The sequence below is a fragment of the Lagopus muta genome, chromosome 16, assembly GCF_023343835.1.
Source record: "Lagopus muta isolate bLagMut1 chromosome 16, bLagMut1 primary, whole genome shotgun sequence".
Taxonomy (NCBI): domain Eukaryota; kingdom Metazoa; phylum Chordata; class Aves; order Galliformes; family Phasianidae; genus Lagopus; species Lagopus muta.
The window spans coordinates 9,398,468-9,415,367 of record NC_064448.1 but is presented as its reverse complement, the minus strand read 5'-3'; the positions used below and the strand labels follow the sequence as shown (position 1 = coordinate 9,415,367).

Here is a 16,900-nt window from a genome sequence, read left to right as displayed (position 1 = left end):
TTTTGTTATGAAGTGTGCCAGTGGAGTGCATTAGGAGCAGGTCGCTGTGCAGAGCATGAAATGGCTGCAGGAAGGGATGGGGCAGATCAGCTCCTGGCTGGAGGGGTTCCGGGTCAGGGCTGGGAGGAAGCTGTAGCTCCATGTTCTCTGGGTACAGGCTCTGCTTGTCAGATCCTGGTTGTGTTCTTTTCTTCATGTCGCCATCTGTATCCCAGTCAGCTCGTCCTTCTGAAGGGGAAACGTAAACTTCTGAAGTAGTGCTGGCCGATGCATCTAATGCTGTGCTCACTGCAAGCCTTCTTCAAACAATGACAATTCCCAATTCATTGTGCATGCACAAAAGAAACAGGATGAAAGCTGTCTTTCATCTCTTTGGGTACAACAGAAAATTCTGGGCTGCTTAAAATTGAAGTTTGTCAGATGGTTTAAAATCAAGAAGTGCATACATAGTTCAGTGCAGCATAAGCTGTCCCATGATTACACCTTCCTGTGGCCTGTGGCAAGAATAAATGTATCTGGGAGGATACGTGTAGCCATCAGTGACTGGGAAAGCATTTGAGTGATTATTTATACTGACAGGACGTACTCATCCCCTGTTATGTGATACTTAATCTTTTCATACACTAATTGATTTGTGTAGGTGTGTTCATCCCTTACGGAAGTGAAGCTTATGTGATTGTGCTCTTCCTGCTGCCTGCCTTCTCTGTGTTGCAGCTTTTGAGCCTCTCAACAAATGTTCCCAAATTTCATGTTCTGGCAGGCTCCTTGGAAATGGGCAGCTGCATCTAGGTGAAAAATGGCAACGTGATCTTAATCTAATTAAAGAAAGGTAAAAACAAAGCTAGTTATTAATGAAGACACAATTTCCTACTGCATAGAAAAAGCTTGAGTAGGCATTCTCAAATCAGCTGGAGTATTTTCAACTTGTGGAAATACCTAAGTTGTAATGCCTTGAATGATATTTTGTTCATTAACTGATGATTTATAACATCATTTGGAAGCAGTCATTATATTCCCTTTTACTGGCACAGGGTTCAAAGTGCAGGGCAGTCACAGTGCTTGGTGGCAGTCATTACTTCGTGCCTGCCTGCCCACTCACATCCAGGTACTTTAACAGCCACATTCCCTTCTTTCAGAACCCTCAGTACTGTTCCCTGCAATAAAACAAAATGGAAATATTTTTATAGTTGTTCAATATTGCAGTTTTCATTTTTATGTCTCCCTAGGCTGGTTTTTCGTGCTAAAAGTTTGTGCAGTTATCATGAAAAAATTGCTGCTCATACAGTAGTTTCTTGACTAATGGATTCTAGATTGTGTGCCTCATTGGTACATAAGCAATAAGATAAGATTCTTCAGCTTGATTGTTGTTGAACAGTAATTAGGAGCTTAATGGCAGTTGAGAGAACTAAGCTCTGTATAACATGGTTTCTTATCCTTAGAAATACTGGCAGGCTCTTGAAATGTGTCTTGTGCTGACCAGTGAGACCTGCAGGCTGGGCTGTGTAAGTGCCAGTATGTGCATGTGGCAACTCAGATGGATTCAGGTGTGTGCAGGATGGTCATTTCTGATGGGATTAAGCTGATAGATTTTCTTTTTCCCTATGTTCTCAGTGAAAATGGTCGAATATTAATACATTAATTTTACTGAGCGTATTTTGCAGGCTTAGAAAAAATAAGCTTTAACGTGTGCTTCGGCTGTGTGTGCTTACTGTGTGGTTCCAAATGTAAATTAATCCTCACCTTCAGTAGTTGTGTTTGTTATGTGCAGTGCTCTTTCTCCAGGAAAACTTCAATTCTGCAAATTCAGCCTCCTTCGGGCTGCCAAGAACAGCAGTGCTGGTCTGGATGCTTCATTCATCTGCCTTCTTAAAGCACAAAGCTTATGTAGCTTGGCAGAGCTCATCACAGGATCAGGCTTCAGAATTGTCCTTGAAAGTCTTGTAAATTGAGAAGATTTCTAAAATACTTCTCTTAAAAACATTTTCACCCTTGCAAGATTTAGATTTGTTCGCAGCTGGAATTTAGTGTAAAAGTCCTGAAGTCCACTGATAATGCAGTGTATTTGAGCAAGTTGGTAGTACTCTTTTTGGTGGTGTGGCTGACACCGCTATGTGCATCTGCAGCAAGTAAGAACTTTCCATACAGTCACTCTTGAAATACCTCTGTGGAAGTACAGTTTCACAGTAATCGCAGTACGCAGGCTTTGGCTTTGCACCGCAGCTTCAGAAACTTGTGTTACTCAAATGTGGCCTCCTTTCTCAAACTGTGTTTTGCACAGAATGTAGAGGTTTAGGCTGCTTGTGGTGATGCAGTTGGGAACACCTCGCGTGGAGTGTTGTGTCCTTCCGACGGAGCCACTCAGCTAACCTGACTTTCCTTGTTGGCAATAGCTGCAGATGCTGCAGATGTCTGGGTCGGTGCTGCTCACAGGTCCAGAGGCTGAGCAGAAAGTGGGCAGCAGATGGAGGTCAGATGGACACATTGGGTGCATGAGTGGTTTTGACCACAGCAGGCAGTGAGGAGTTGGCACAGGGAGGGGATGTGGCACAGAGGGGCTGCATCAGTGAGTCTGAGCAAGGATGTCGGGATACTTCGGAGTAATCTGTATCTGAACATAGCAGCATGCTATTTAATTTGTCTGTAGACGTCAAAGCTACGTGATGTGTATTGGCCCCATCTGCTTTTCCCCATCCTCGAAAACCAAATAGAGAATTGGGTGCATGAGTTCAAAGAATAGCAGGAATACCCGTTTGCTTTAGTGCCATATGCAGAGGGTGCTGGGAGGGTCAGGAGAGCAGACTGCCCTGAGAGGGAAGGCTGGGCAAGGGTGTCTCATCCTCTGCCAGAGGCAATGTTTCCTCTTCAGTGTTCTGGAATTACAGCCCCAGGCCGTATCCTCAGTCTGACCAAATGGAGACAAAAGACTAGAGAAACAGGTTTCTCTAAGCTTACTTTTTAATTTCATAATTTCTTTCTTCTGTGCTTGTGGATTTGTTTGATAGCTTTTTGAGTTTTTCAAACTGCAATAACTTCTTACCCCAGGACTCAGGATATCAATAAAAGCAATATTTCAGACAGAAGAGTAAACATTGGTAACATAAGAATGTTGTTCTCACAGTTGATGGGCAAGTGAGGAGACAAGATCAGAAGATCTTGTTGGTCAGGGCATGAGTGCTTACAGATCACGTTGGGTAAAGGCTAAGCCCTTAATGAACCACGTTTGGTACTTTAGAAAGGGAAGGAAACTAGAAAGACAACGACTGTGGCAGTGTTGTTTGCAGTGTAATGCATCTGCACATCAAAAAAAGAAAATGAAATCATTTCTGAGTGTTGGAGGATTGATGTGTTGACACTCTCTTTATCCAGGTTCAAGATCCAGCCCATATTATGGCTGGCACTGGATCCAAGTCAGGATTACCTGGTGGGCTGTATATGAAATCACAGCTTCAGATCACTGGTAAGTTGTTATTATGTATCTTTTCCAATCAAAAACGTACAAGGAAAAATTTTCATTTGTTTGTTTGTCTCCCAGTAATTAAAGAGTAATTATAGTAGCATGTTGTGTTTTGGCAAGCTTTTAATAATGCAAAGTCCATGAGAAGTAGCAAAATAAAATTGACGGTGTAACAAAGTTGTGACTTGGCAGAAATATGTAGGATTTTATCACAATCTGTTTTGAAATTATACTTTTTTATGTAAGGAATGAAGAAATGAATAATTACTTTTGAGTAGCATTAAGTCAGTTGTACAGAACAGTAGGAGAGAACTGGGTAACTTCTGTTTGAAATGTAACAACGTAATAAAACTGCTTTCCGTTGCTAACAGCTGGCACAGCACCGAATCTTAACAATTTCACAATCATTTTTATGTCTTAAACTAAGTGAATTTGCACTGCTGTTTACTGCATTTGACTCTGTTAAATGTTTTCATTCGTGATGAGGGTGTTAGTGTAATTGAGGACTTGTAGATTGCATAGGACTGGATTTACATGGCCGTGCTTTGCTTTTTGTAGTGCTGCACAACAGAACAACTGCTGAAACCGAGCAGGTTTCTCTGCTCTCTGACTGACAAATTTTACTCAAGTGTGAAAGCTAAAGCCTGAGAATGGAAGGTCTGTGGGTATATGCATGTGTGTATTTAGAAGCATTAGGGCTAAACTTTGCACCCTCAAGGTGGGGATATGTGAAGAAGTTGTGCAAATGAAAGGAATTGTCATAAACAGATGGGAAAACTTCAGGCAAAACAGAAGAAGAGAAGTGAATAAATTGTGCTGCCCTCACTGTCACTTTGAGGACACAAACATGATCTTTCTCACTGAAGTTTGAGACCTGAAGAAAAATCTCTTCTCTGCAGATTGATATTGGAGATGAGAATTGAAGAGGTTTCAAGGGCGGTGTGTCTTCCCATAGCCAAGGGAAACCTAGCTGAGGATTACAGGAGTGATGCCTGTGTGAGGTTTGCTGCGTTAAAGGCACATAAAAGGAAAGAATTGTTTCATCTTTAGGATGAAGACAATTATGATGTTCATTTCTTAATTTCTTTCTTGTTCAGCCACAGTCTGCAAAACTTTCCTTTGGTGCAGGCAGACTTTGCTTTCTCCTAGGAAGTTCAGTAAACAGCAGCCCCCATCTGTCTCCCCCTTCTCTCTCCATTCTACTGTTCTCAGTTGGCTTCAAATGAACTTTCAGGTTGTCTGGGTAAGTAAGAACCTCAAAAGTAGGCACAGGACTGCTGATTTGTGCTGAGTCAAATCAGATCTTGATGTCTTTGAGGCAGCTAGTGATGTTGAGGCATGAATTGCTGCAGTATCCAGGTACTGGAGGCATCAGGGGAAGGTAATTCTTGAAGATCAGTGCCAGCTAACGGAACTGATTTCAATGAGAGCTCATAAAGAGAGAGAGCTTCCTTTGGGAGCAGTTCAGATCAGTTTGTACTAAGCTACTTCTCTAAGTCTCTAAAGGAACATAGACTATAAAGGGAATATAGGTAGATTAGGCATATGGGTTTGAATTGATCATCTTTTTTAAATCATGTAGTGCAGCTTAAGTAGCGATGAAAATACAAGAGACCAGACTGACATTTGTAGCAACAGAGCAGGGTTCATTGGCCGTTGGTTGTGAGTACTGATTTGTAAGCTGAGTGCTGTCAAAGAATCCAAGAACTCTCCTTGTCTAAGAGCCAAATAAGCATTGGGGTAGGCACATGCAGAGCAAATCAAGACAATGCACTCGGTGTTTGGCAAGACAGGACTACTGTAGTTGATGTTGAATGTTTAAAAAAATGAAAATTTCAAGTTTATGTTGCTGTCCAGGTATTAATATAAAGAATATATTTACTAGCATGAGAAAAGCTCTAGAGCTGCAAGTCCTGTCCAAGTTTTGCTGTAGAACAGTAGGTAGTTATTAGAGCTCCAAACTGCCCTCCTGTTAGATTTTGTGTCAGTTGGCTTTGATACAGAAAACTCAACAAAACTTTCCTTTTCTTAAACATCTTCTCATCACCAGCAGTGGCACTTGTCCAGGGTTCATTAGTGAGGAAGATGGATCGTGTTTCCAACTTTATCAGAAGCAAGTGTAAAAAACTGTGGGAACGATCCTGGCTGGGGACAGGGAGCAGGTTAGGTAGGCTGTAGGTGATATTTTCTGCTTTCAGCACTGAAATGCTTTTGGGGATCTAAAACTGATAATTATCAGCCATGGTGTCTGATGCAGTGGAAGAAGTACTGCCATGTTTTTAGACTTTTGTGTGAGATGTAACGCTGGACAAAATAACCTGAAATGCAAACACATTTGTTTTCCATGTGTGCTTTCTCTCCTGAGCGTTACTGTCAGCCATCAGCGATCTCATACTTGAATACTGAAGTAGCCAGCTGAAAAATATTATTTGATGTTAAAATATTCAGTCATCGATTATAACTTTTCTCTTTCTTAACAGTTATTTCAGCAAAACTAAAAGAAAAAAATAAGTGGTTTGGACCAAGCCCTTATGTGGAAGTCTCAGTAGATGGACAGTCAAAGAAGACAGAAAAATGCAACAACACAAATAGTCCAAAGTGGAAACAGCATCTTACAGTGTATGTCTGATGGTTTTGTTTTCTAGTTTGAGTTAAATTAGTGCTGTGCAACTGACTGTGGATTTAAGGGTGGGTTGTGTTATTATTTTAGACGAGGCGTTCTGCATTGCACAGGATAGAGAGAATTTTTGAGGGCTAATATACTCCATTCCAACCTATGTATTTATAAAACCATTGCATTACGTCCCACAGAAAAGACATAGTGCTTACAAGGAATTGTAGCAATGTCTGTAGTGTAAGAACTCAGCTTTAATCGTGTAATAGGAAAGTGAAGGTAATCTGGTGAAGCTGACAGTTCCATTCATGTTTTGATTGTCACAATTAAGGTTAGTTTTTTGTGGCTGAAAAGTGTAGTTTTGTGTGGCAGTGTCCTGCAGCGTGCTGTAGCACTGCTAGTTGGCTGTGTATAATCACTTCCCACTTCAGGCACAAGCACAAAATTGCTGTTGCATTTATAGTACAAAGTACAAAGCTAGCATTAGTTTCAAGAAGGAACAGAGTTGGTGTTTGTGTTGTGAGATGACAGGAGGTATGAAGCACTGATATTAAAAAAAAGATCTGCAGCTTCCATTTATTTTAACTGTAATGTCATCAGGTGTTTGGTGGTGCTCTTCTTTCTGCTGTTGTCAGAATACTTCTACGAAGGAAAAAGAAAAGTCTTTCAGGCTTTTCTTTTCACTGTGAGAGCTCCTATATTCTCCAGGGCTTTCCTGCTCACGTGCACCATACCACCAAAATGCCTTCCTGCAAAATTCCAAGCCACATTTAGAAATACAGCAGTTAGCATGGTTTGATTAAGCTTGTTTTGGAGATAGAGGGGAGACAGTAACTAACTGCTGTCTAAAAAGGATAATTGCATTGGCATATGTTTCTTCTTCAGTAAGGGGCTCTCCCAGTATGTAAGTGCTGACAGTTTGGGAGTGGAGGGCCTCACAGCACAAGGTAGAGTGCTGTCAGCTTCAGAATGTGGCCCTGCTGGTGGCTTCTCTAGGAGCAGACACTCACGGTCTCTGCCACCAGCAGACAAATGGAGCTGCCTGCGTGCTGGGCACAGATTCCAGCATTGTGGTTCTATGACCTTATCAGCCAGAGGAGGCTTTTCACAGTGCCACAGTTCGTACTCTGCTTTTTAAAATAATTTTTAAGTGACAGTTGATGTACATTGCTCAGTTCACCCAAAACCTTTACACTAGTGCTTAACTTCTTTTCAGAATTGTCACTCCTCTAAGTAAATTAACCTTTCGAGTCTGGAGCCATCAAACATTGAAGTCTGATGTCCTCCTGGGAAGTGCTGCCCTGGATATTCATGAGACTTTGAAATCAAACAGTATGAAACGTAAGTACAAGTTTGAGTGCAGTGCATAACGCTGTGGTGGGCATTAAGTGTTCCTTTTGTTGCTGCAGATTGCATTTCTGAGCATCCTCGCAATCTTTTGTTATCATCTTTATTTCCTTATACACAACCTGTCGTGGTGTCGATGGAAGCCTGATGTTTTTCACTTTGCTTTTATGTGCAGGCGTGAAAGTGTAATGAAAGAGTGGTTCCTTTTACATAGCCTAAAAACAGATACATATCTGGTGCTAGAGGAGAAAGTGAGTGAATGTTGTTGATGTTCGAAGCAGTGTATGTTGTACCATTTAATGTGTCTTAGAACCAGTTAGCTTTGAGGCAGTATGTGCACTGCGGAGCTTCCAAGTGGATCATCACACCCATTATCAAATTGTCTTGCTATATACTGCATACTGATGTGCTCTCATCCTTGTTCTGACTTTTGCTTCCTGACTTTCAGATGGTGGGCACTCAAATTGCAGCATGTTGGTAGCAATGTAATACGTTTTTCTCCTGGTAGTCACTGTCCTGTTGTGATTGTAGCTGAAAATTATAACTCCACTGCTCTGTGTAACAGTGGGTGTCATGCTGTATGGTACTGGATGCTGATTCAGGCATTTCAACCAAGAACTAGGATGTACCCACAAAGTACCTCTGACTTAGGGACGTGATACAGAATCCACATTCAAAATGCAAAACTACATGTCACTAGATAAATGTGCTCCAAGATAGACTTGGTAGCTGTTCTGAATGAAGAATGAGGTGAATTACATCTTCTGTCTATAGCTCATCAAGGACAGGTACATTAATTGCTTAAGAAGTGTGGGCAGAAACCAGAGGCTGCATTTCTCCTATAAAGATACACCTTTCTTTAGGCAGCAAAAAGCTTGTGCTCTAGTTCTCCCTACTTGGTAGAAATAATAAGCTTGCTGACACGTGGGAATGATTAGCTGCACCACGCAAGGTGTAGGAAATTATGCAGAGTGCAAGCAGAAGTTGTGTATTTTTTCTTGATTGCTGTGATCTCTTTCATTATATATTTAGGTAAACCCTGACTTTCTTGTTCTTTTTCAGTTGATCAGGTAGTGGTAACACTGCATCTTCTTGGTGACAGAGAGCCAGCAGAAGTGGTAGGAGATTTGTCTGTCTGTCTAGATGGGATGCAGGTAGATCCTGAGCTCCTGACCAATGGTGATGCCTCAAGTACAAGAAGTAAGTGACTTTCAGTTTAAATGTACAATGTATATAATATCTGGTATACAAAGGTTTTGTTTTTTGTTTTTTTTTACTGAATGCTTGAATGCAGTCTTTTAGTAATGGTAACGAGTGGTTTATTTAACTTGGTGTTTGTAGAGACCAGAGCTTTTATGTGCTTTTATTTGCAGTGGAGTCATAATCAGCAAAGATTATCAGCATGACTGTAATGCAAATAAGATCAGCACCTTAATTTTCTGAACTTTGCTTGCTTTATCTAGGAATTACGAGCTACCATTGTGCCTTACTTTAACGAAGGCTTTTAGCTTCCCTCAATTTTCCTAAGCCTATAAGCAAAAAAGCAATATAAAATGGATAAATTTAGTCTCATAATAGTAAACGTTCTGGCTAGGAAACAGCTTTATATTGAATTTTTTTAGATATCTAAATGAAATGCTTACAGATTTTTGCTGGAGGGGGAGATCCACTCTTTTTTCATTTAATTGGTATCTTCAGTCTCAGATAACAAGGATAATTTTTAACTGAGAGTCTTCAGTAGGTGTGAACTGTGTAATTACGTTAAAATAGAAGTAAGGCATTGCAGTTCCTTTGGTTGAGGCAGACAGAGGTGCATTTCTGAGGGTGACGCAGTGTGCAGACTAGAACTGGATGGGAGGTGATTTCTCCAGGATCAAACAGGCTCTCTGTGGTGGAAACCAGCAGGACGATGAGTTGGCTTGTGTCAGAAAGGTGTTTTTGTTTTTTGAAGGACTAAATGAAGACAGTTTCTGATTGCATCCGAATATGTAACTGTGCTAAAAAGATTGATTGCGTGCTCTGATGGAGTGTGATTTTGTTGTTTGTTTTGCTTTTTCTAAAGAAAGCCCAAGTACTGTGAGGCTTGTAGAGCAAGGCTGAGGTGAAAGTAACATTTCCCTCAGGTGCAGTACTTGGAAGAAGTAAAAGCACAGTTGGAAACCATTTCCTTAAATTAACCTACTGAGAGAAAAATGTTGGTAAGTAGGAAAAGTCATGCAGATAGTGGAACTGAATGCGGTTTTGTGCTGCAGAGTGCAGGGCAAGTGTTAGAAAGCAGTTGAGCAGAGGATTCCAAGAGGATGAGATGTCTGAAGCAGATGAGAAAAGAGAGAGATCTTAAAAAGATTCAGTGTAACATGTTCTAGAGTGCAGGGGCACTGACTGGCCTGCGTTGTTGCCTGACTGGCCTTTGAGGTTAAGTTTGTGTTGTTGGAATTAGAATGAGTTCCTTGAACAGCAGGTCAGGGTAAGAGTTTACATCCCACTTCTTGGCTTACAGCTGCAGTTAGTTCCCATCAGAGGTGATAATTGATTTCCTTGTTAATGGCAGTTGTTTAATTCAATGGGATGAAGTATTTGCGCTTTGCACATGAGCGTTTCAGTGTTGCATGTTGCAAGTGCTGGCACAGAAGGCAAATATTTGCAAGGTAGCTGAATAAGCAGTTGAGAAACGTTTGCAAATCTAAGCTGAATTGCTATAATACTTTCTGGAGAGCAGCCAAATTTGGACCTGCTCCAATGCCTTGATGCTACCTTGTGCATAGAGAAAGGGAATGGTCTGGGTCAGAGAGACCAGTTCTCAAGCAAACAGCTGCAGGGATTTGCTGGCCAGCCAGAGAGAGGATTTCAGAGGAACTTGTTGTCCTACCTGCTCTGCCTGCCCTCAGAACAGGGTTGAGAGTATGAAAAGTGAGCTCCACTGGGAAAATGACTGCTTGGTACTGCTGACAGAGACAGAAGGGAATTACTGAACTGTGTGCCTTTGGCAGTATTCGTGCAGTTGGGGAAGGTAGTGTTACATCTTCCATAAGGTGAAAATGTTACTGCTTTTGCACTTTGTGGCAGCAATGCTTTAAGAAAACTCATACACATGCATAGGTGTGAAACGTGTGCAGTCTTAAAAGAAGCCTGTAGATGAGCAGCATAGAAGTGTGCAGCCTTGGCATTTGAGAGAAATCTGGGCTTTAAAGGCTTGTGTTTTTTTTGTGCTTGGAAGTGATTCCAAATGTTGCTCACAGTGCTGCTGTCCTTGTATTTCTGGTATTTAAGGTCCTACACAGAGTGACAGCTCCAAAGCAAGAAATGACGCTCGGTAAGACTTTTTCCCCTTGTTTTTTGCACTTAATGTTTGCATTTCTGAATGAGGGACTGCATGGTTTACAAACATGATGACTGAATAATTTGTGAAGTTCTGAGCACATCCTTAAAAAAATTATACTATTGTACATTCAAATATTTAACTGTCTTTAAAAGCAAGTTAATTGTAACAGGTTTATTTAACATAACTAGCAATAGGAACCTTTTTGCAGTATTAAGCAAAACTGCTTAGTACTAGCTCAGTATAATGTGAGAGAGTTGGCTTTGCATCCAGTAACTTACTATTTGCAGATTTTTCTTTATCTGCTTCATTTAAAATGTTGTAAAGCTGCATGGCTGTCAGTCTGGCATCAGAACAGGTGCTTTGGTTTGGCTGAGTCCATCAGCACACGCGGTTGGCATCTTCTACAATTACTCCCAGGTACTGAGCCATAGCTGGAAAGGGTGCATGGAAAGATTTAGGTTCAATTAATCTTCCCTGAGCAATTAAGTGTGTTGTTGTGAGGTGTATATGTATCCTACTGTCTCTGGTATGAGGACAGCACCTTGTGTTAACAGTGCTAATGTTGATGAGACCAGTAAGATTTTGGCTCCCACAGCAGCTTGCTTCATAAATTTCTGCCTTAAAAGGACTGAAATAAGCATGGTGTTGCTTTGGCTCTCATACATCAATCTACACTCCTAGTTCAACAGTTGTGAGCCCCTTGACGTACATTATTCTTGGATTTATAGCTCTTGTGAAAATGCTTGAGCTGAGTGCAGGTTTTCAGTATCATGGGCAAATTCTGTTCTGTTTTGGGGACACGTGGTTGAATCTCTTAACTTGACTGCCCCTACTGTGAGGAACTATTTCAGGGAGCATAGCAGCAGTAGGCGTTTTTCTCAATGAAAGCTAGCGAGCTGCAGTTTAGAGCTGGTCTGAAAAGCACTTGTCTCACTCCAAAGTACAGAGTATTTCTCCTTCTGGTGTGTGCTGAGTGCAGCTTCCGTTCTCGAGACAAGGATACAAATAAAAATCCCCAAATAAAAAGATTTGAGATTTAATTTCCCGGTGATAAATCAGATTGCATAAAAATAAAAATAATCTTTAAGGAAGTCCCACTGGTGCATAAACACCACAGTGCATGCTTTTTACATTCCTGTTTCACAGCACGGAGGTATCAGAACTCTATTTTGCTTTGTTGAGAAGATACCGAAAGCTGACAGTTGCAGTGTTTGAAGATTGATTTGGGATTGTGTCCCATACAGCATAGTGGAATAAAAGTGACCGTATTTAACCTGCAGTGAGCACCAAGCCACTACAATTAGTTTCCAGTTCTATGAGTATTTTAAGTATCTGTACAATGTGCAGCACTCTCAGATGAGATCTGGAATAGCTGAGTTGATCTGTAAGCAAGCAGGAGAACTTAAACCTCACTTAGCGGAGTAGTCTGGAGTCTTCCTACAGAAGTTTTATATAGTTCTGTTTCCTTTTTTTGCTCAGAAAAATGCTTCCATGCTTGGGTATGGAATGCCCAGTAATAGTAATATGAGCTTGTGTGGTTTTAGTACCACCTCACAGGGTTTTTGGTGCTCCTGCAGGATCCCTTTTGAGGATCATGTAAGTGCTGTGGAACATACTTAGCAGCACTTACTGCTGTGTGTATAATTACATTTCGTATGCACCATTGTCTTAAAATGCCTGATCTAAGTCCACAAAAGATAATAGGTTTTACTTCTGACAGTAAAATTCAAACAGAAGCAGTACTTACTAGGGCCAAGGGAAAGTGAGGCTATAGTTCTTGCAGACTTCACATCCCCAGTGATTTGCACATCATGGTCATTTACTTCAGGGTTGTAGCACGGTGTAAATTGTCACATGTAGCACACCTAGTCTGGGGCAAAGGTACATTTGACATGGATATTGAGGTCAGACGTGGGTGATTCTACTTGATCTCTTATGCGTTGTGGTTTAACTAGGCCTACCTACTACCTACTGTGTGTTTATAAGAATGTAATTTTAAAGGCATTGGTCTGAAATGAAACCTGTGTTTTTATTGCCTATGGCCTCTATATTTGACCTGCCAATCCACTAGGTAACTAAATGCTTTAGACATAAAGGTGTAGGTGCATTTACCTCCGCTCAGTGGGGTACAAATGTATCAGACTAATACGCTGCTAGGTGTAACTGACTGGCACAGAATGAATGAAGGCAGCTATTTCAAGTTAAGTGCTTGAAAAGTTGAGATGCTGCTTATTAATTCATAGCTCCTCTTCAAAATCTTAATGCTTAGTCCTAAGTTCTCTTAGCAATATCCAGAACTGAGCTTAGGGGGAGAATCTGTGTGCGTAGTTAATTTGTCTAAAATTTTCAAGCCGCCTGTTTGTTCTGAACATATGCTTACCATGTGGAGCCAATGCACACAGGCTGTTCTACAGTCTTAATCAACTTCCCATCTCATTAGAGACTAGTGGCATTCATGGGAGGAAAAGGTTGAGCAGCAAAGTGCAGAGGGCCTGAAGGCAGCTGTATTGAGTTGGGTAATGAAAAAGGAGATGTCCACAGCGGCTGTCAGTACATCTGCTTCACTCCGTTTTCATCTCGTGTGCCTCGGGTAAATTCTCAGAGTGTTCATTCAAACCCGTAGGTTTTTTTTTATAATTATCATGAATGTAAAAATCTTATCTAGCCATAATTATTACATTCTCATTTCTTTTATAAAGCTTGTTCTCATCCATAGACTCTTAGTATAGTTCTCCTTTCTGTCTTTTCCTACAAAGGACTAACTCAAATGGCCTTGAAAGCTCTGAAGATGCTGCTTCAAATGAAAACAAGACTGTTAATGGCAGTGATTCTCCACTACTCACCAATGGAAGCTGCAAACCTTCTCGACCTCCCAGGCCTTCCAGACCACCTCCACCCACACCCCGCAGACCCCCATCAGCAGCTGGTGCGTATTCTAGGGCCAGAAATCCACTCAAAGCTGTGGATTCTCTGTACAATCTGAAAATGAACATAACGTTTCCTGATGCATGTTTTTAACTACAATTTTTTCATGGTAAATTCTTGGATATATAACTTCTGTTTGAACAGTTTGCATTCAATATCACTGTTCCTCTTATGAGTAATTTCTTGTTTCCATGACTGATAAGTGATGATTGTAGTGATACTGCTAAATATGTTGGAGCTGGTGCCAAAAGAAGATGAGTGAGTGCTACTGTTGCATTCGGTTAATTTTAATGAGACCTGTGAACAAACCTGCTGAAGGACTTACAGAACTGTCTCAAGTAGATAATGCTGGGGCTTGGAAGATTAGTAATTTGTTTCTACAGTCCAGGTTAAATTATTTGAAACAGCAGCACTTCAAACATTGATTGCATGAAAACAGATTTGTTTTTTAGTCTGTCTTATAATTTAGAAACTCCGAAACTTGAAGAGAATGCTGGGTGTTTTCAGGGTTAACTCCTCCACGTGCATACACTACTGTGTGTTTTGGTGATCTCGTTGTCACAATTGATAAATGCTGAGGATGGATGGAAAAGTAGGCTGCAGTAATTATTTGAAAAGATAAAGGCAGTGTAGTTTAGTAATAAGAGTTGTGTATAGTTCTTAATACTGCCTACCAAATGGCCTGCATGGGGAAAAACATCTGAAAGCATTTAAAGAATGCATGTATTCTCCCTTCCACAGCCTTAATTTGCCCACATTGTGTCAAATCTCTTCTTGAAAATGTTGCGCATGCTGCCTCTTGAATTGTTGCAAGTAATAATTGGGAAATCCATCAATGTGAGCACGTGGTTTTTTCTTTAGAATCATCTCATGTTTAGAGAATGCAGACAAGTTGCTTTGGTGAGTCGCTTTTCTTTGTAATATCAAAGCTGTGCAGCTGATAGCAGTTCTTGGACTAAAGCATTTTTACAGAGTGCAGCTAAGCTGCCTTTTTTACATTTTTTTGTGTGAAGTAGGAAATGTGGCTGTATGTGTGCCCTACTTCAAACTACCACCTTCTGCACGTTTACTTTTGTGACTTACAGATACTGAAATAGGTTATCAATAAGGAGAGAAATACCAAGTAAAGTTTTTTTTTTTCTTCTGACACGTCTGGCGTCGTAGGAAGTGTGAATGGTTCTCCATCCACGTCCACAGAGAATGATGGGGCCAGTGCAGGTTCACTGGCAGGCACAGCTGCAAATACATCTTCAGAACCGAGCCCTGAGGGGGCAACAGCAGCAACAACAGCTCCTGCAACTGCTGCGCTCACCACTCCTCCAGTATCAAGACAAGTCCAGCCAGTAAATCCTCCAACTCAGGCACTAACTACAGTCAGTCAAGGTCCTCTTCCACCTGGGTATGAGCTTAATGAATTTTTCAGCTGACGTTTCTGTTTTCTTCTTTTAAGCATACCAAAATACACGTAACATCTATCTTTTGCTGCATAACAACAATTCCCAAAAGCTTTTTAAGTGAAGGTTTTCTAAACTGTTTGACCTAGTAGACTTTCAGGTGTGTGTGTGTGTATGGTTTAATCAAGAAAGGAATCAAATTTTAAGTAGTTTTGATGTTTGTTGAGAACTGCTAAGTCAGTGAAACAGAGGTTTTAAATAGTGAGACAACTTGCTGTCTTCAAATTAGAAAGAAGTCAAATGGTAAGAAGCATATAAATAAGTAGAAGGAAAGTTACTGTTGCAGGACATAATCTGCTATGTGGCTTTAAATTTCATAGTTCATACATTGCACCTCTTGAGAGCAATGTGGGCACAGTGAGGTATTTCATACCCGTGTGGAGTTTGTCAGATGATTGGTCCCTTGCCTCAAAGATATTGTTTAGATTCTGAACTTTGTCTTTAAAGAACTGTTTCTGTACTCTGAGTGAGGGAAAGCAAAAGCTTCCTAATGTGAGTGGTGTAATAGGTGAATTATTACCTGCTTTAATTTGCCTGCAGTTAAAGCAATAGGTGGGTGAGGTTTGGATTATTACCATGCTTACAGGGTAACTGTAAAAGCAATTTTGAAAACATCAGTTGTTGCTTTACCATTTTTATTTCATTAGAAATGGTAAATTACTGCGCATTTCCCTCCATGATACATTTGATACAAATACTGGAGTAAGTCCGCATCCCAAACGCTGCGTATTCAGAAAATGCAACTTCAGTGCCCTTATGCTGAACTGCTGATATGTGCTGTGTGCAACGTTTGCATAATTTGGAGATTCAAATTAAATGAGTATTAATCTAATAGGGGATTATGCTCCACTGATGATTCTGCTCAATGCATTACTGATCTGTTTGATATTGAATACAAAACATTGCTTGCTAAGGCAGCATGCACATGCATGAATTTTGGCTTTAGTTTATCACAACCTGAAGGTGGTTGTACAGAAAATTTAAAAATTGTTGTTCTAAATGCTTCAAGTGTTTTAGTAAGAGAAGCACTTTACAAAACGAAATGTTTCTCATCTTATACTGTATCCTTCATGCTGATGAGCAGCTGGAGTAATTCCACCTCGAGATAGAAGTGATTAAGTGTCATTTTATTTTCAGCTGGGAGCAAAGAGTGGACCAGCATGGTCGAGTATATTATGTAGATCATGTTGAAAAAAGAACAACGTGGGATCGGCCAGAGCCTCTTCCTCCAAGGTAAGCCATGTAAAGGCATCTGATTGCCTTGGATGTGCCTGGACTGGGTGTATCTAAAACTGACTCAGTTTACTGCAGCTGGAAAGCGCATTTGTACATTGCAACATGAACAAGCGCAAACAATTTATCCAGTTTGTTTCCGAAGAGCTCTACAGTGTGGAAAGGAGTTGAATGTCAAAGATAATGAAATGGAGATTTCTCGTCAAAAGAATAAGCAAGTGGATGTATGCTGATAAATGGGTGAAAACAGTGGGCACTCTTGACTGTGAAAGATAATCAAAACCACAGGAGGGTGTTTTGTAATTTAGACAACTATTAGCCTGAGCATGAATGCCCTTGGTTACCTATTTATCCTGAGGTTATTGCTTACAGTCCTTTGGTCTTGTCTTAGGATTCCCAGCTGTTAAATTACTATGCTCTTGTAAAGAATCTTTAGTTTTTAGGTGTTTCCAGCTGTTAGAACAGCCAGTGATGTTACACTTTGTGCAGGTGATATTCTTTCATTTGTTACTCATTTTTTTTTGTCCATACTGAAAGAAAAACACAATTGT

General features: G+C 40.6%; 1 protein-coding gene across 9 annotated transcripts in view; it reads left to right on the top strand.

The window, feature by feature from the left end:
- Window positions 1–16,900, top strand: part of ITCH (itchy E3 ubiquitin protein ligase) — a 232,467-nt gene that overhangs the window by 24,121 nt on the left and 191,446 nt on the right. For all 9 annotated transcript variants that reach the window (XM_048963529.1, XM_048963528.1, XM_048963526.1 and 6 more), the window contains exons 2-9: window positions 3,367–3,457; window positions 5,935–6,073; window positions 7,285–7,409; window positions 8,478–8,615; window positions 10,686–10,728; window positions 13,494–13,663; window positions 14,827–15,061; window positions 16,254–16,349. In XM_048963529.1, coding sequence (XP_048819486.1) covers window positions 3,388–3,457; window positions 5,935–6,073; window positions 7,285–7,409; window positions 8,478–8,615; window positions 10,686–10,728; window positions 13,494–13,663; window positions 14,827–15,061; window positions 16,254–16,349 — 1,016 coding nt within the window. In that variant the 5' untranslated portion in view covers window positions 3,367–3,387. The remainder of the gene's footprint in view (window positions 1–3,366; window positions 3,458–5,934; window positions 6,074–7,284; window positions 7,410–8,477; window positions 8,616–10,685; window positions 10,729–13,493; window positions 13,664–14,826; window positions 15,062–16,253; window positions 16,350–16,900) is intronic.